Source organism: Mobula birostris, chromosome 24, assembly GCF_030028105.1.
Source record: "Mobula birostris isolate sMobBir1 chromosome 24, sMobBir1.hap1, whole genome shotgun sequence".
In the NCBI taxonomy this organism is placed as follows: domain Eukaryota; kingdom Metazoa; phylum Chordata; class Chondrichthyes; order Myliobatiformes; family Myliobatidae; genus Mobula; species Mobula birostris.
Window position 1 is genome coordinate 17,595,693 of NC_092393.1, and position 20,278 is coordinate 17,615,970.

General features: G+C 42.8%; 1 protein-coding gene across 1 annotated transcript in view; it reads left to right on the forward strand.

The window, feature by feature from the left end:
* Positions 1 to 535: 535 nt before the first annotated feature.
* The window catches only part of glp2r (glucagon-like peptide 2 receptor), a 116,389-nt gene continuing 96,646 nt past the window's right edge, over positions 536 to 20,278 (forward strand). The window contains exon 1 of the mRNA XM_072242450.1: positions 536 to 700. Coding sequence (XP_072098551.1) covers positions 536 to 700 — 165 coding nt within the window. The remainder of the gene's footprint in view (positions 701 to 20,278) is intronic.

Below are 20,278 nucleotides of genomic sequence, written 5' to 3' on the forward strand. Positions count from 1 at the left end.
ACATTTTATTTTTAAAAATGAGGAATTTTGGATTTATAAATTGAACAGAAAAATAAACTTTATTAAGTCACCAACAAAATAAAATGGATAGAAGTAAAGAATAGTTTTAAAGTTGCATGACATGAATCAATGTGCTGGTGAGTGGTAGAAATAATCACTTTATATGCAAATGAAATGTGATTGTGTAGCTATGTTTCTATAGCAACTGCCTGTTTTTTGCTGTGATTGGTTAGAGAACAGTTTTGGAGTCAGTGCGATGTGTGAGACAACGCAAGGTTCTGACAGTCACAGATTCAGTAGCTGTAGATCTCTCTCTAGAGACTGCACAAGAATCCTACAACACTCTCCACCTCTACCTGTTAATTTTGAATTGGGTTGGCGATGAATAAAACATTGTTGTAACTCAGCACACTAGGGCTTACAGATCTTGAAACAGTGGACAAATAGAAAAAAAGGGGACCTAACAGGAATTGCCTGAGTGATTCCATAACTTTGGGAAAAGGTGTCGAGCGTTCTGGGCTGTGAAGGGAGTTGGATGTTCTTCGATGAATTTGAAGTGGACTATTCTGAAGCAATGGGGATCTTCAGTGACAGAGCCAAGGATGAAAGATTAAGTTTAAATCTGTGGCTGTGTCGTTTACAAACTTCGAGGGCTACAGTATCAGTTTTTCTCTTCATGCTGTTGCTACACATAATGCAGGTAAGGTGTGAAAATGAGTAAGTAAAGACTGTATTAAAATGGTCATGTAAAGGAAATGAATGTACAAATAAAATCATGCAACAAAGATGATTAACACGGTGAACTGTGTCAACTGTGCATTTGGCTAGTTTATTTGTCAGTTAAGGCAGAATCAGTTTCACAAGTTTTGCAAGAACTGCTCCCCTCTCATAGAAAACTTCTCTTTACTTCCGTTCATATTTTGTTACATTAGTTAACGTGTTTGCACTTTTTTGTCTAAATCCTTAATCGGTTTAAATAGTTCAACAACATTGTTAAAATGCCACAGAACTTTCATTAATGCATGGAACAATCAATAAGGAAAAGAAGCTTTTGCTTTCGTTTAGAAAGCTTTGTTTCCTCATCTACTTATTAGAAACACACTGTTGTATCTGAAGTACAATAAGTATGCTCTTGGCAGAATTTTGAGTGTTTACATCCCACTCTATGATATGAGGTAATGAAGCAGACAAGAAGAAACGGGGTAGGAAAGGACAGAGATTCTTGATTGACCAGCAGCAAAACCAGACCCTAAACTCTAGTCCCATATTAAAATAGCTGATATTCTAAGGACTGAATTCCCCAAGCTCAGCTAACTAATTGAAGTTTCTCTAAAGCTCTTTTCTCCTCAAAATATCTTTCACAAACAATAACAGATTTATATCCTATGAAGAGAACAGAACACTCAAAATAGAAGCTTGTTCTGCGATTTAAACACTGGATTATTTACTCAGGATTACTGGTCTGGTGGTATAACCCACACGTTATTGTTTCCAGTGAAGAAGAGGTTTTATCAGCATCTGAGCACACACAAGAATAGATGACCTTTATAAAAACTTGTGTCACCTGTGCTGCAAAGATTTCAAAATCCTAAAGTGTCAATGTTGCTTTCACCAAGCACACATACTATCACTTGAACAAAATTCAAGTGAATTTCATTTTTTTTATTTACTGATATTTTTTCCACACATACATTGAAACATGCAGTGAAATGTCATTTCCATTAATAAACAAGGCAGGAAGACCACAAATGTCGCCACACATTCCAGCATAAAATTGTGCAACATAAAAGACACCATACCTCAATGAGTTTTAAAATAGCTTATTACACTGTAAACTCATACTTCCTACACAAAACACTATATCAACTTTTGTAGAACTTTGCCCAAAAGTCATGCTTCATTTTTTAGAACAGATGTAAACACATTAATTCCAAACTGATGAACAGTTAGAATAACAGTAATACCAAATTAGATACAGTTTACATGTTAAAGATCATTGGAACTTGTACATAGCAAATATTTTATTCACCCTACCAGCGAAGGGCTGGGATACCTAAATGATTAGTTAAGTATTGTCTGACATTTTTCATTAACTACTTAAATAAAATAAAATTTGTGCATAAATAAGCTTATCCAAATTATGTCTTTTCCTTTTAGAAAGCCTGCTTTATATGTAAGTTGAGATGGGACCATAAACTACATTTTTTAGTATGAAAAAACACATTGAAAAGCTGTCCTAGCTAAAGCAAACCATCCAAAATATTGCAAATTGGAAATGTATTAAGTTGGCTAATGACAGGAACTGACTATTACAAATATTAGGATCTGCATTATAAATTTCAAGATTTATGCACTTGTCTTTCTGCAAGAATTTGAAGTTCATGTAAATGTATTTGCTTAGTAATCTTGTTACTCTGTTGTCAAACAGCTGTAATTATCATCCAAATTTTACTGAACAAAATATTTTTTAAAACCTTTTTAAATTTTACAGCTAGATGTTGAGTTTGTGCAATAGTGTATATTGGCTGCTTTGTATCTACTCTATATTTCTCTGTATAAAGCTGAGAAAGTGGTATTACATACTGCAGTTTCAATATCGCCAGTACTATACCATCACAGCGTCAACTCCATCCTTTGTATTTTTATTCAAAGGTATTTACAGATGTGAGATACTGTATGTATAACTGGCCATCTCTATGGCCTGGAACATGAACAAATCAGTGTAATACCAACTGCTAAATCAGAACAAAAAGTAAAATATTCTCCTTCAATCTTAGAACTTGCTTGACCTTATTCTCTTGTTCTCTGCTGCTCGCACTCACGAACTCTTCCTTATTTTCTTCCTTATCTATCACAGTTTTTCCAGTCTCTCCCCTGTTCTAATAAGTGCATTTTACACTAATGTAAGAAATTTTGTTGTAAATTTCTTGAATAACAGAAATATTCCATCTCAACTCTTTAATAAATGAAGTAATTTCTTCAATAATTCTTCCTTCATATTTGGCAATTTTCACATTTTGTGATGAGGTTTGTCTGTTCCGTTGACAGGTATTATTTTATGACACATATTCCAAAACACAACTTAAATGAAATGTTCTTAAAAAAGAATCTTTTGTTTTCAGTGCATGGACCAATCTGCTTGATCTTGAATCTAATTATGTTATAAGAATAAATTAAAAAGAATCATTTATCCACTTCTGTGGCTCATTAAATAAAGTTGCATTTCCAAATTAGAGAAAGCAGTAAGTACTATAGTTAACTCTGGCGATGACTAAAGTCTACCTCTCTCATCACTTGCCTCATACACTAGAGAGCATTTCTCCTCTTCATAAAGCCCTTGAACTCACATCCAAATCATGATATCTGATTTTCTCCAGAAACAGTAAATGTCTTTAATTGTGTTTATTTTTCACCACAAATTAAAGAAGATTATGGAAAGTTGTAATGAATTATGAGGGGTTTAGATGGAGTGGATCAGAATCAGGTTTAAAAATCACTGGCATATGTTGTGAAATTTGTTAACTTAGCAGCAGTAGTACAATGCAATACATGCTAATAGAGAGAAGAAAACTGAGTTTCAGTAAGTGTATATACAGGATATGAAATAGTTAAATGTAATACATAGTGCAAAATAAAATAGGAAATAAAACAGTAGTGAGGTTGTGTTCATGGGTTCAATGTCCATTCAGAAATTGGTTTGCAGAGAGGAAGAAGCTGTTCCTGAATCGCTGAGTGCGCGCCTTCAGGCTTCTGAACCTCCTTCCTGATGGTAGCAAAGAAAAGAGGAATGTCCTGGGTGGTTGGTGCTATTAATGATGGATACTGCTTTTTTGAGGCACTGCTCCTTGAAGATGTCCTAGCTACTACAGAGGATAGTAGTCCCCCATGCTAGACGGAGAAATGCTCTCTATTGACGCGATATTTGCAACTAAATTGGAAGTAAAGTTGAAAAAAGAGAAGGCAATTTTTTTTGTTTTATGCAGTATGGTGCTGTGATGTGTGCAGCATTATGATGACGACACTGCTACCTCATAGTTTCTGAAGCCGGGGCTCAATCCTGACCTTGGGTCTATAGATTCTTCACACTCTCCCCGCAACTGTGTGGAATTTACCTGAGTGCTCTGGTTTCTGCCGCATCCCAAAGATGCATTGTTAGGTAGGTTAATAAGCTACTGTAAATGACCCCTTAATGAGATGGGTGACAGAAGAGCAGGGAGCTGGTGGGCAAGTGAGAGAGACATAAGAAGGGAGTTGAAACTACTGGGGTTGCTCAGAGACCCCCTGTTGACTCAGTGAGCTGAAAGGCCTCTTTTGCTGTTGTTATGAAACATGAATGCACGGTCCTTTGTCGTAGCATATTCAGCGGAAACATTAGAAGGGAATTAGATAAATCGGTTGAAGGAATCATTTATGAAGCTACTGGGAAATAAGAGGGAAGTTTCAGAAAAAATTGACGCAGACGTGATCATTAGGTATTTTATTCAGCTATGCAATAGTATGTAATGGCTGAACTTTTTCTGATATGTAAAGCATTTGTAGGATGAACAGACATCACAGAACTCTTCCAATTAAGCAAGCCAGACAAAATATTACAAGTTTAGAAATTTATTGTTGGCCAGTGACTGGAGTTGACCGTGGATATTACAGATGCATATTCTGAAAGCAGGCTTTTATTTCCAATTCCATGCATTCAAACGCTCATAGGTTCCTTACCCATTTCTAAAATATTATCCCTGTGGTTCAGCCATATTTAATTTTATACGGAGAAATGATAATGACTAATTATTAAAATTACAGTGAAAACAATAGTGACTTCCCTCTCCTACAGTCAACCTGTTCACTTTTATAAGGGTTGCAATAATAATCTTTCTTCCAATAAATAGCATAAACCATCTATATGAAATAAGAAATGGTACTAAATCTATAGAAATGTGCAGTTTAGGAACTTTCATGAAACAAACTACTGAGTTGTTACCCACATCTCCTCCAGTTCCTCAACATCCACCCATCTTCTCGCCGCCTTAACAATAATAGAGTTCTTCTTGGCCTTACCTACCACACATGAGCCTCTACATCCTACACAACTTACACCATCTCCAAAGGGATCTTACCACAAAACATACCTTTCCTCCCTTTCCACAGGGATTGCTCACTCCATGATTTCCTGGACCATTCATCCCTCCCTACTAATCTCCCTCCCGTCATTTATCCCTGCAGTGCGCAAAATGCTATACATGCCCATTCACCTCCTCCCTCACCTCCATTCAGGGCTCCAAACAGTCCCTCCAGGTGACACAGCTCTTCACCTCCGAATCTGCTGGAGCTGTCTATTGTGTTCAGTGCTCCCAACGTGGCCTCCTCTACATTGGTGAGATCCATCACAAACTGGCAGATGACTTCATTAAGCAGCTCCGCTCTATCCGCCAAATGAGGAACTTCCCAATGGCCAGACATTCTAATTCCGATTCCCATTCTGACATGTCAGTCCATGGCCTCCTGGTGTGCCACGATGAGGCAACACTTAGGGTGGAGGAGCAACACCTTATATTCCATCTGGGTAGCCTCCAACATGATGGAATTCTCATTCCAGTTAAAAAACTTTTTCCCTCCCTCTCCCCTCTACTTCTATTCCACACTCTGGCCTCTTACCTCTACTCTACCTGCCAATCACCACCCACTGGGTCCCCTCCTGTGGTCCACTCTCCTCTCCTATCAGATTCCTTCATCTCCAGCCCTTTAATTTTCCTACCCATCTGGCTTCACTAGCGCAAGAAAATCTGCAGTTGCCAGAAATCCAAATCAACACAAACAAAATGCTGGAGGAACTCAGCAGGCCAGGTAGCATCTATGGAAAAGAGTAAACAGTTGACGCTTTGGGCCAAGACTAGAAAGGAAGGGGACAAGTACGAATATGAAGGTGGGGGCAGGGGAGGGAGAAGTACAAGGTAGCAGGCAATTGGTGAAACTGAGAGATGGGGAGCATGTGAAGTGAAGAGCTGGGAAGTTGATTGGTGAAAGAGATAAAGGGCTGGAGAAAAGGAAATCTGACAGGAGAGGACAGAAGACATGGAAGAAAGGGAAGGGGGAGTAGCACCGGAGGGATGTGATCGGAAGGTAAGAAGAGGGAGACAAGAATGGGCAATGATGAGCAAGAAGAGGATGGGGCAATCACCAGAAATTTGAGAAATCAATTAGCATGCCATCAGGTTGGAGGCTGCCCATATAGAATGTAAGGTGTCGCTCCTCCAACCTGAGACTAGCCTCATCTCGGTAGTAGAGAAGGCCACGGATTGACATGGTGGAATGGGAATGGGAAGTAGATTTGAAATGAGTGGCAACTGGGAAATCCTGCTTTTTGTGGGAGATGGAGGAGAGGTGCTCAATGAAGTGGTCTCCTAATCTACATCGGGTCTCACCAATATACTGGAGACCACACTGGGAGAACTGGATACAACCAACTTGCAGGTGAAGTGATGCCTCACCTGGAAAGACTGTTTGGAGCCCTTAGTGGTAGTGAGGGAGGAGACATAGAGGCAGGCGTGGCACTTGTTATGCTTGCAAGGATAAATGCCAGGAGGAAGATCAGTGAAGAGGGACGAATGGACAAGGAATTCACTTCGGGAGAGTGTGCTTGGTGATGGCATCCCGTTGGAGATGGCAGAAGTTAAGGAGAATTATGTGCTGTATGTGGAGGCTTGTGAGGTTGTAGGTGAGGACAGAAGGAACCCTATCCCTGGTGTGCCAGTGGGAGGATGTGGTGCAGATGTGTGCGAAATGGAAGAGATGCGAGTGAAGGCAACATTGATGGAGGAGGAAGGGAAGCCTCTTTCTTTGAAGAAGCAGGACATCTCAATTGTTCTGGAATGAAAAGCCCCGTCCTGAAAACAAATGCGGTAGAGACGGAGGAACTGAGTATGAGGAATGGCTTTTTTACAAGTGACAGGGTGGGTAGCGTGGTCTCCCAATCTACACTGGGTCTCATCAGAAAAGGTACAGTGCAGAAAGCTGCGAGAGTCAGTGGATTTATAAAATATATCAGTAGATAAATTCTCTCCAGTGATGGAGACAGAGAGAGATTGAGAAAGGGGAGAGAGGTGTCAGAAATAGACTAAGTTAATTTGAGAATGAAAACATGAGGAAATCTGCAGATGCTGGAAATTCAAGCAACACACACAAAAAGTGCTGGTGAACGCAGCAGGCCAGGCAGCATCTATAGGAAGAGGCACAGTCGACGTTTCAGGCTGGGACCCTTCGTCAGGACTAACTGAAAGAAGAGATAGTGAGAGATTTGAAAGTGGGAGGGGGAGGGGGAGATCCAAAATGATAGGCGAAGGCAGGAGGGGGAGGGATGGAGCCAAGAGCTGGAAAGTTGATCAGTCCTTCCAGGTGAGGCGACACTTCACCTGTGAGTCAGCTGGAGTGATATACTGCGTCCGGTGCTCCCAATGCAGCCTTCTATACACCGGCGAGACCCAACGCAGGCTGGGAGACCATTTTGCTGAACACCTACACTCTGTCCACCAGAGAAAGCAGGATCTCCCAGTGGCCACACACTTTAATTCCATGTCCCATTCCCATTTTGATATGTCTATCCACAGTCTCCTCCAGTGTCAAGATGAAGCCACACTCAGGTTGGAGGAACAACACCTTATATTTCGTCTGGGTAGCCTCCAACCTGGTGGCATGAACATTGACTTCTTTAACTTCCGTTAATGCCCCCCATCCCCTTCGTACCCCATCCCTTATTTATGTATGTATTTATTTATTTATTTTCCCCTTTTTCCCTCTTTCTCCCTCTGTCCCTCTCACTAGAACTTCTTGCCCATCCTCTGGGCTTCCCCGCCCCCTCTTTCTCCCTAGGCTCCCGTCCCATGATCCTCTCCCTTCTCCAGTTTTGTATCCCTTTTGCCAATCAGCTTTCCAGCTCTTGGTTCCATCCCTCCCCATCCTGTCTTCTCCTGTCATTTCGGATCTCCCTGTTCCCCCTCCCACTTTCAAATCTCTTATTATCTCTTCTTTCAGTTAGTCCTGACGAAGGGTCTCGGCCCGAAACGTCAACTGTACCTCTTCCTACAGATGCTGCCTGGCCTGCTGCGTTCACCGGCATTTTTTGTGTGTGTTGCTTAAGTTAATTTGAGGGCAGGGTGGAAATTGGAAGCAAAGTTGATATAATTGATGAGCTCAGCATGGGTGCAGGAAGCAGCACCAATGCAGTTGTCAATATAGCGTAGGAAGAGTTGGAGATCGATGCTGTTGTAGGCTTGAAACATAGACTGTTCCATGTTGCCGACAAAAGCGCAGTGATAGCAGAGACACATACGAGTGCCCATGGTCCACCTCGAGTTTGAAGGAAGTGGGAGGAGCCAAAGGAGAAATTGTTGAGGGTGACGACCAGTTCCACCAGATGGAGGAGAGTGGTGGTGAAAGATAACAGATCTCCTCCCCACATCTTTTTATTCCACCATCTTCCAGCTTCCTTTCCCAGTCCTGAAGAAGGGTTTTGGCCGGAAATATCAACTGTTTATTCATTTTGATAGATGTTGCTTGATGTTGCTGAGTTCCTCCAGCATTTTGTGTGTGTTACTGAGTTATGTAATTTGTATCTTTAAAATGCAGAATACAATTTTCAGTTCTGCAGATTTCTGTGTACAATAGCCAATTTATATAGTGTAAATACATTTTCATGTCAATTTGTATTTTATATACATCTCCTTCTTCATGTCCCTTGCGCGTTGCACGCTTGGGTGATCATGGCTCTCCAGATTGAACGATCCCATGCAGAATCAATGGTATCTCGCATACTTGGATCTGTTAGATCTTTCACAGTGTCCATATATTTTTATATACATATTGCGGGAAAATAAAGTATTCCAAACATCAAATTATTGAATGAAGTATTCTTGAATCATGGAATAGATTGCTATTTGGTTAAGTTAAGCTGCCAAAATAATTGCACAGTTAACAGCTTCTCAATTGTGTTTGTATAAATAATAAGACAACTTCAGACAGGAGGCAGGCCTGCAGTTACGTGTAACCACAGCTTCACAAAACCTTCAGAAAAAATATCACTTTGCTATTTGCCTTCTAAGTACAGATGCATGCACTGGAGGCCATGAGCCTCCGGAATTTGAGTAACAGACTACATTTGCTACAGTGCTTGCGATTATGTACGACGAAAGTAATACTCTTTTATTGATGTGTTAATATCTGCCAAGTACTCATTCTCAGCACAAAAGCTATCTTTTCTTGATATAGGGTCTCAGACTGTGAACTGGTTCAATAGATAACAAATATTTATCATTTGCATTTTGGTACTAAATTCTCCTTTATCAGGCGTTCAGGAAAAGGAAGGGAAATGCACAGCCAGTGCAGAGTACACCTGTGGCCGTTCCCTTCAGTAATAAGTATATCACTTTAGATAGTGTTGAGGGGGAAGCCGCAGTGACAGGGCCTCTGGCTCTGAGTCTGGTGCAGTGGTTCAGAAGAGCAGAGGATTGCAATGTTGATAGGAGATTCCATAGCCAGAGAAACAGAAATGAGATTCTGTGGGCAAGATGGAGACACCCAGGTGGTATGTTGCATCCCAGCTGCTAGGATAAGGGACATCTTGGATCAGATCAATGGCATTCACAAAGGGGAGGATGAGCAGCCAGAAGTCCTGGTACATATTGGCACCGATGACATAAGTAGTCAAGGTGAGGAGGTACTGAAGAAAGATCGTAGGGAGCTGGGTAGAAAGCTGAAAAACAGGACTCCCAGATGGTAATTTCTGGTTTGCTGCCTGTGCCACATACCGATAAGGGTAAGAATAAGATGATTTAGAAGGTGAATGCGTAGCTGAGGAACGGGTGCAGGGGACAGGGGCTGAGACTTATGGATCATTGGGATTTCTTCTGGGGAAGATACATCCTGCACAATAGGGTTACACCCGAATCCAAAGGGGGACCAATATCCTTGCGGGCAGGTTTGCTGGAGTTGTTCAGGAGACTTTAAACTAATTCGGCAGGAGATTGGAAACTGGAGTCATAGTGCTGAAGATGAGGCAGCTGGTTTACAAATAAAGGCAGTACATAGTGAGACTCCTAGCAATGAGAGGTTGGTGAAAGGGCAAAATTGCAGTCAACATGATGAGTTGCAATGTACAAAGTAAAAGGTGAACAAAATCAAAAAGAATACAGGACTGAAGGTGTTATATTTGAATGCGCACAGTATATGGGATAAGATAGATGAATTTGTAGCACAGTTACAGATAGGCATGTATGATGTTGTAGGCATCACTGAATCATGGCTGAAAGAAGATTATAGCTGGGACCTTAAAGTCCAAGGATACAAAGGTGTTGAATCATTGTGGGTAGGGCTAAGGAACTGCAAAGGTAAAAAGAACCTGATGGGAGATATATACAGACCCCCAAACAGTAATAAGAATATGGTCAACAAGTTAAAAAGGGAGATAAAAAATGCATGCCAGAAGAGCAATGTTACAATAGTCATGCGGGATTTCAAACTGCAGGTAGATTGGGAAAATCAGGCTGGGGCTGGATCCCGAAACGGTGAATTTCTAGAGTGCCAATATGACTTTTTAGAGCAGCTCATTGTTAAGTACACTAGGGAATCAGTTATCCTGGATTGGGTGTTGTGCAATGAACTGGAATTGATTGGAGAGCTTAAGGTAAAAGAACCCTTAGGGGAAAGTGATCATAACATATTATTACGATCTAATTCACCCTGAAATTTGAGAAGGAGAAGCTGAAGACAGATGTGTTAGTATTACAGTTGAGTAAAGAGAATTACAGAGGCATGAGAGAGGAGTTGGCCAGAATTGAATGGAAAAGACCACTCGCAAACATGATAACAAAGCAACGATGGTTGGGATTTCGGAAGGCACAGGTTATATACTTCCCAAAGAGGAAGAAGTTCTTATTCTAAAGCCAAGATGACACAACTGTGGCTAACAAGAGAAGTAAAAGCCAACAGAAAAACCAAAGGGAGAGCATATAGTAGAGCAAAATTTAGTGGGAAGTTTAGAGGATTGGTCAGCTTTTAAAACCAAACAAGGCAACTGAAAAACTCATTAAGAAGTATTCCCTAAAGGCTACTTTGTAAGTTGATTCAGTGGTGAAGAAGGCTAATGCAATGTTTGTATGGATGTATGTTGAGGTTTTATAAAACACTGGTGAGGCCTCATATGGTGTACTGTGAGTATTTTTGGGCCTCTTATCTTAGAAGGGATGTGCTGACACTAGAGGGGGTTGAAAGGAGGTTCACGAAAATTATTCCAGGATCGAACAGCTTATCATATGCAGAACGTTTAATAGCCCTGGGCCTGTATTCACTGCAATTCAGAAGAATAAGGATGACCTAATTGAAACCTATCAAATGTTGAAAGACCTTGATAGGAAATATCGTTTCCATATCCATCCTATGGTGGGAGAGTTTTGGACCAGAGGACACAGCGTCTGAATATAGTGGTGTCCTTTTAGCATGGAGATGAGGAGGAATTTCTTTAGCCAGAGAATGGTGAATCTGTGGGATTTGTTGCCACAGGTAGCTGTGGAGGCCAAGTCTTTACAAATATTTAAGGCAGAGGTTGATAGATTCTTGATTGGTCAGGGCGTGGAGGGATATGGGGAGAAGGCAGGAGATTGGGGTTGAGAGGGAAAATAGATCAGCCAGGATGAAATGGTGGAGTAGTCTTGATGGGTCAAATGGCCTAATCCTACTCCTACATCTTATGATCTTATCTTATTATTGTTTACCCTGTCCATTCTAATTCTATATGCTCTGTTTCCTGCATTGCACTGTCACTAGATTAGACTTTAAGCTTCCTGGTCAGCAAGGTGTTTCTTGGATGGTGGGCCATAGGAGTTATTGTAGTCAGTGCCAATTGCTGTTCATAGTACAACTGTAATTAAGTTTGACCTAATGATCACTGATGTAGGGAGAGAGTAGGAGTACTTTGAAACCAGCCACTATGTTGCTGTATAGCTGATCCAATCATTTAATGTGTGCTTCTTCTGTTGTGTCATAGTACATTTCAATGTAACAATGATTTTAAATATGACGCCAGCTCTGATTGTATATGATGTCATGGGGGGTGGGGCATTGATAACAGACCCAAAGGCAAGACACAGACACTGACGTACTAGGAACAGGACTAGTTTTATTGAGATGGCAAGGTGAGTAAGGAAGAAACAAAGCTGTACATTGACACAGGCCCTGGACGAGACTAGGATTCAGGGCCTGGGCTAGGACTTGGACTGGAAACACGGGACCTGAAACCAGAGCCTGGACAAGGACCCGGAACCTGGGTCTTGGTTGCGACTCAGAACCTGGGTCTTGACTTGGAACCGGAATCCGGGTCCAGGCTAGGACTCAGGACTAGGATCTTGGCAAGGACAGGATGAGGTACCCCAGCACAGGATGAAGAATCTCCAGCACCAGGCTGGGCAAGGAACTCCAGGGCTGGGCGAGGCACTGGAACTAGATGAGGATACGAATCTCAGATTTGGACAGGGCTGGAACACGGCGCCTGGACTTGGTCTTGGAACACAGGAACACAGAGCCTTGGACTTGAACTGGACACTCAGAGACTTGGACGTGGACTGGGCACTCAGAGACTTGGACGTGGACTGGGCGCTCAGAGTCAGGCAGGACGAGGAACTCCAGGGCAGGACGTGGCTCTTGGACTAGGTTTGGCTCGGCTCTTGGATTCGGCTTGGTTAGGCTCTTGGGTACAGGGCTGGGACCCTTCCTTGGAGCGCAGGGCCAGGACCCTTTCTTGGAGTGTAGGACCAGGATGACTGCCGAGGACACTTGCCGAGGAACTCCTGGACTGGACGAGAACACAAAGCCTTGACTTGGACAGGACTGGAACACGGCACCTGGAATTTGGAACACAGGAACACAGAACACAGAACCAGGGCTCCTCCTTGGGAACGGGACTTAGGGCCGGGGCTTTACACAGAGTCAGGACTCCTCCTTGGGAACAGGATCTAAGGCCAGGACTCCTCTTTGACACAGACACTAAACACAGGGACACAAGGAGATAGTTCCAAACTCAATGATAGATAGTTCCTTATCTTGGCGTGGCAATGCTCCAGTCTCACTCCAGCGGTTGAACTTGAAGGGAATGTAGGCGAGGCTTCAGAAGGAAGGGGAAGGGAACAGTCCAGCAGAAAATCCTTGGTTTGAGAGGTATTTATGTGCCAGCCCAAAACGAGAATCAGGTGCCTCAATTAAGGCACCCAATGGAACAAGGGAAAACAGGAAAACCCAGAATAAGGAATCGCCGGACCGGACCGTTTACTGGAATGCAGGACCATGACATATGAAGGAACTTCTGGAAAGGATGTACATCCTGAAATGGCTGCAGCAAAATGATATGCCCTTTATGGCATGTTTCAGGACACTGAGGATGTTACTCTCTCCCCCCAACGTGGCTACACTGCCGCCTGATGGCTCTCTTTGTGTGTATCAGCACTAACTTTGTTGATGCTTGCACACCAGTCAGGGGGGTGTCAGCTAAAACCAAATGCCAGTGGCCATTTGGAGCAGACTGGAGATTGTGTTGGAGGCATTAATCCTGTCATGAAAAATAAGGAAAATTAGTGAGCAGACATATCCTGTTGGCTATAATGGACGAAGTAAACTATACCTTCAAATCATTTACCCCGTATGTAAAGGTCAGAGGAGTAGACAATATTGTCAAGGAGCCTTGACAGGACACAGAATAGAGCCATGCTGGGCAACATTACAATCTGATGTTGTGCTTGTAATAAGCCCAGGGACATATCTGAATTTGGTGATTCTCTTAGCCCAATATACTACAGACCAGGTGTTTTGTGAGGTATTGCAAACAACTTGAAGGGATAGTTTAATTCAACCACTTCAGTAAGTGTTAGGAGCTACAAGTTTAGTTCTTGCACCCATGAAGCAGATGAAATGGTTGTCACATGTATAGTCAGCAAAGTGTAACTGTCAAGTTCTTCAAATCCAACAGTGACATCATTTTGTGTGTGAACTTGTCAAATGCTGGACCTCACATGTGGGAGTGTGCAAATTGCCACCACGGTGGAGGTGCTGTATAACATTGTTAAGCAGTTTTGTCAATGTCAAGATATAAACAAGGAGCAAGCCTACAAAAATATGCTGTTATAATCATCTTCTTTGAAAATGGGTCATGAGGATGCTACAAGTGGATTTGTAAGGACAAAAGTAAATAGGAAGAAGAGAAGGCAGTGGTTTAGGAGGACTTGCCATAACAGCCACCATGACCTAATGGCCTAGAGCTCAGAATTGCCTAAACTTATAAGTGGTATCAGTGTCATGAGGTAAGGGAAGATCCACAGAGGTGTAGGTCTCTGAATAAAGTAAAGTCAAAGTTCCTGTGTAGGCCTGTACACAAAATCAGAGAAAGGACACACACTCTGGCCAGTCAAGTCCACATCAGCTTTATCTAGATAAAATCCAGCTATTCCCTCTCTCCTGGCCTCATCCCATTGCCCAACAATTGTTTTCCTTCTGTAGGATGTAGGAGTACAAGTGCATTGTTCTTTGAAAGTGGTGTCACAGGTATTTAGGGTGATGAAGAAGGCATGTTGGCATATTGGCCTTCTTCACTTGGGGCATTGAATATAACCTGCCCATTCACCTGTTCTCTCACCACCACTCAGGGCCCCAAACAGTTCTTCCAGGTGAGACAGCACTACACCTGCAAGTCTACTGTCATCTACTGCATCTGGTGTTCCCTGTGCAGACTTCTCTACATCAGTGAGACTTGACAGAGATTGGCGGACCGCTTTGTTGAGCACCTTTGCTCCATCTGCAACAGGAAGGGTTTCCTGATGCCAACCATTTTAATTCCATTCCCCATTCCAACATGTCGGTCCGTGGCCTTCTCTACTGCCATGATGAGGCTACACTCAGGCTGAAAGAACAACACCTCATATTCCGTTTGGGTAGCCTCCAACCTGACTGCATGATCATCAATTTCTTCATCTTTCAGTAATATCTCCCCCACCTCCTTCTGTCCTTTTCCATTCCCCATTCTGGCTCCCCTCTTACCCCTGCTCTTCCCCTTACCTACCTATCACCTCTCTCCAGTATCCATCCTCCTTCCCTTTCTCCCATGGTGCACTCTTCACTCCTATCAGATTCCCCTAGTGACAGGGGACTTGATAGTGAGGGGAACAGACAGGAGATTCTGTGGACATGAACGGGACACCCAGATGGTAGGTTGCCTCCCAGGTGCTAGGGTCAGGGATGTCTCAGATCATATCCGCAACATTTTGGAGTGGAAGGGGGGAACAGCCAGATGTCTTGGTACATATTGGTACCAATGACATAGGAAGGAAAAGAAATGATGTCCTGAAAAGAGAATTTAGAGAGCTACGTAGAAAGCTGAAAAGCAGGACTTCCAGGGTAGTAATTTTTGGATTGTTGCCTGTACCACGTGCCAGTAAGGGTAGAAACAGGAAGATTTGGCAGATAAATACGTGGCTGAGAAGCTGGTGCAGGGGGCAGGGCTTCAGGTTCTTGGATCATTGGGATCTCTTCTGGGGGAGGTATGACTTGTTCAAAAGTGACAGGTTGCACCTGAACCTGAGGGGGATGAATATTCTCATGGGCAGGTTTGTTAGAGCCATTGGGGAGGGTTTAATAATTTGGCAGGGGAGTGGAAACCAGGGTGAAGGGACTCAGGATAGGACAGAAGGTAAAAAAGTAAAGATAGCATGCAGTAAGATTATCAGGAAGGGTAGGCAGGTGATGGGATTTAGTTGCAGCCAACAGGCTGAGTATCAAATCATTAGGGATGCAGAATCAGAAAGGATAGCAAATACGGTACTCAAGGTGTTGTATCTAACTGCACGTAGTATAAGAAATAAGGTGGATAATCTTGTTGCAATATTACAGATTGCCAAGTATGATGTTGTGGCCATCACTGAATCGTGGCTGAAGGATGGTTGTAGTTGGGAGCTGAATATCCAAGGTTACTTGTTATATCCGGGAGATAGGAAGGTAAGCAGAGGGGTTGGTGTGGCTCTACCAGTAAAGAATGGCATCAAATCAGTAGAAAGATGTGACATAGGATCAGATGATGTTGAATCCTTGTGGGTTGACTTAAGAACTACAAGGGTAAAAGGACGTTGATGAAAAAGACAAGGAAAAGAAAAGGCCTGTCAAAAGGGCAATGTTATGGTAGTCATGGGAAATTTTAACATGCAGGTTGATCAGGAAAATCAGATTGCTAATGGATCTCAAGACGGTGAGTTTGTTGAATGCCTAAGGGATAGCTTTTCAGAGCAGTTTGTCGTTGAGCCTACTAGGGGATCAGCGACACTGGATTGGGTTTTATGTAATGAACCAGAGGTGATTAGGGAGCTTAAGCTAAAAGAACCCTTAGGAACCAGTGATCACAATATGATTGAGTTCAACTTGATATGATTGGTAGGAAACAGTGAGTGGGAATGGGGGGATCCTCTTCTGGTTGGCTACAAGTGACTAGTGGTTTTCCGCAGGGGTCGGTGTTGGGACCGTTTCTTTTTATGCTGTGTGTAACTGATTTGGATGATGGAATAGATGGCTTTGTTACAAGTTTGCAGATGGTGTGAAGATTGGTGGAGGAGCGGGTAGTGTTGAGGGAACATGTAGGATGCAGAAGGACTTGGACAGATTGGGAGAATGGACAAGAAAGTAGCAAATAAAATACAACGTTGGAAAATGCATGGTCATGTACTTTGGTAGTAGAAATAAATGAGCAGACTATTTTCTAAATGGGGAGAAAATCCAAAGATCTGAGATTCAAAGGGACTTGTGCAGAACACCCTAAAGGTTAACTTGCAGGTTGAGACAGTGGCGAGGAAGGCAAATGCAATGTTAGCATTCATTTCAAGAGGTCTAGAATACAAGAGCAGGGATGTGATGCTGAGGCTTTATAAGGCACTAGTGAGGCCTCACCTTCAGTATTGTGAACAGTTTTGGGCTCATCATCTTAGAAAAGATGTATTGACTTTGGAGAGGGTTCAGAGGAGGTTCACAAGGATGATTCTAGGAATAACAGGGTTATCATACAAGGAATGTTTGATGGCCCTGGGTCTGTACTCACTGGAATTTAGAAGAATGAGGGGGATCTCATTGAAACCTTCTGAATGTTGAAAAGCTGAGACAGAGTAGATGTTTCCCATGGTGGTGGAGTCTAGAACAAGAGGGAACAGCCTTACAATAGAGGAGCATCCATTTAAAAGAGAAATGAGAAAACATTTTTTTCACCAGAGGGTGGCACATTTCTGGAATTTGTTACCAGAGACAGCTGTGGAGGCCAGGTCATTGGGTGTATTTAAGTCAGAGCCTGATAGGTTCTTGATTGGACACAGCCAGGAAATGGGGTTGGGGGGTGGCGGGGACAATGGGTCAGCCATTGTTCAATGGCGGTGGAGACTCGATGGGCCAAATGGCCTAATTCTGCTCCTATGTCTTATAGTCTTTATAACTTGAAATTTGATAGGGAGAAAGTAAAGTCAGATGCAGCAGTATTTCAGTGGAGTAAGGGAAGTTACTGTGGTATAAGAGAGGAGTTGGCCAAAGTAAATTGGAAGGAGCTGCTGGCAGGGATGTCAGCAGAGCAGCAATGGCGTGTGTTTCCGGGAAAGATGAGGAAGGTGCAGGACACATGTATTCCAAAAATGAAGAAATACTCAAATGGTAAAATAATACAACCATGACTAACAAGGGAAATCAAGCCACTGTAAATGCAAAAGAAAGGACATACATCAAAGCAAAAATTAGTGGGAAGATAGAGGGTTGGGAAGATTTTAAAAACCTACAGAGAGCAACTAAAAAAATCATTAGAAGAGAAAAGATGAAATATAAAAGCAATCTAGCAAGTAATTTCCAAGTAGATAGTAAAAGTTTTTTCAAGTATGTTAAAAATAAAAGAGAAATGAGAGTGGATATAGGACGACTAGAAAATGAGGCAGGAGAAATAATGATGGGTGTCAAGGAGATGGCTGATGACCTAAATGAGTATTTTGCATCAGCCTTCACTGTGGAGAACACTAGCAGTATGCCTGATGTTGTAGTATGTGAAGGAAGAGCAGTGGGTGCAGTTGCTATGACAAGAGAGAAGGTGCTCAAAAAGCTAAAAGACCTAAAGGTACATAAGTCACCTGGACCAGATGAACTGCATCCTAGCATTCTGAAAGGGGTAGCATTAGAGATTGTGGTGGTATTAGAAATGATCTTTCAGAAATCAATGGACTCTGGCATGGTGCCAGAGGACTGGAAAATTGCAAATGTCACGCCACTCTTTAAGAATGGAGGAAGGCAGCAGAAAGGAAATTATAGACCAGTTAGTCTGACCTCAGTGGTTGGGAAGATGTTAGAGTCAATTTTTATGGATGAGGTGATGGAGTACTTGGTGACACAGGACATGATAGTACAAAGTCAGTATGGTTTCCTTCAGAGAAAATCCTGCCTGACAAACCTGTTGGAATTCTTTGAGGAGAGTACAAGTAGGATAGATAAAAGGAATGCAGTGGATGTTGTATATTTGGACTTTCAGAAGGCTTTTGACAAGGTGCCACACATGAGGCTGCTTACCAAGTTAAGGGCACGTGGTATTACTGGAAAGTTATTAATGTGGTTAGAGCATTGGCTGATTGGCAGGACGCAGCGAGTGGGAATAAAAGGATCCTTTTCTGGTTGGCTGCCAGTGAGTAGTGGTGTTCCACAGGGATCAGTGTTGGGACAACTTCTTTTTATGCTGTATGTAAATGATTTAGGTGATGTATTAGATGGCTTTGTTGCCAAATTTGCAGATGATATAAAGATTGGTGGAGGGGCAGGTAGTGTTGAGGGAACAGGTAGGATGCAAAAGGACAGGCAGGTTAGGAGAATGGGCAAGAAAATGTCGAATGAAATACAATGTTGGGAAATGCATGGTCATGCACTTCGGTAGTAGAAATAAATGCACGGACTATTTTGTAAACAGGGAGAAAATCCAGAAATCTGAGATGCAGAGGGACTTGAGAGCCCTTGTGCACAACATCCTAAAGGTTAACTTGCAAGCTGATTTGCTAATGAGGAAGACAAATGCCATGGTAGCATTCACTTCAAGAGGTCTAGGATACTAGAGCACGGATGTGATGCTGAGTCTTTATAAAGCACTGGTGAGGCCTCACCTTGACTATTGTGAACAGTTTTGGGCCCCTCATCTTAGAAAAGTTGTGCTGGCATTGGAGAGGGTCCAGAGGAGATTCACAAGGATGATTCCAGGAATGAAAGGGTTATCATACGAGGAACATTGGGTCTGTACCTGCTGGAATTCAGAAGGATTAGATTAGATTAGATTAGATTATGAGGACACTCAGTCCTCGTTTATTGTTACTTAGGAATGCATGCATTAAAAAACTATACAATGTTCCTCCAGTATGATATCACAGAAACACAGGACAGACCAAGACTAAAACTGACAAAAACCACATAATTATAACATATAGTTACAACAGTGCAAAGCAATACCGTAATTTGATAACAGCAGACCATGGGCACGGTAAAAAAAAGTCTCTAAGTCCCGATAGCCCCAACATCTCACGCAGACAGTAGAAGGGAAAAAATCTCCCTGCCATGAGCCTCCAGCGCCGCAAATTTGCCGATGCAGCATCCTGGAAGCACCCGAACACAGTTCGACTCTTGAGTCCATCCAAAAACTTCGAGCCTCCGACCAGCCCTCCGACACCGAGCACGGAGCACCATCTCTGCCAAGCTCTTCAACCCCGCCCCGGCCATCGAGCAACAAGCAAAGCCAAGGATTTGGGACCTTCTCCTCCGGAGATTTCAGATCACACAGTAGCGGCGGAGGCGAAACAGGCATTTCAGAAGTTTCACCAGATATTCCTCCGTGCTCTCACGTCTGCTTCCATCAAATCAGAATTGTGCACGGCATCCTACTTGACACATAACAGATATTCATCACTGGAGAGGCCATGCGCGCTGCGTCACGCTGCCATCTTCTCCTCCTCCCTTTAGAGGGAGGAGGGATCTCATTGAAACCTTTCGAATGTTGAAAGGCCTAGACAGAGTAGATATGGAAAGGATGTTTCCCCTGGTGGGAGAGCCCAGGACAAAAGGGCACGGCCCCAGGATAGAGGGCACCCTTTCAAAACAGAGATCTGGAGAAATTTCTTTCGCCAAAGGGTGGTGAATTTGTGGAATTTGTTGCCACGTGCAGCTGAGGAGACCAGGTCATTGGGTGTATTTAAGGCAGAGTTTGATAGGTTAC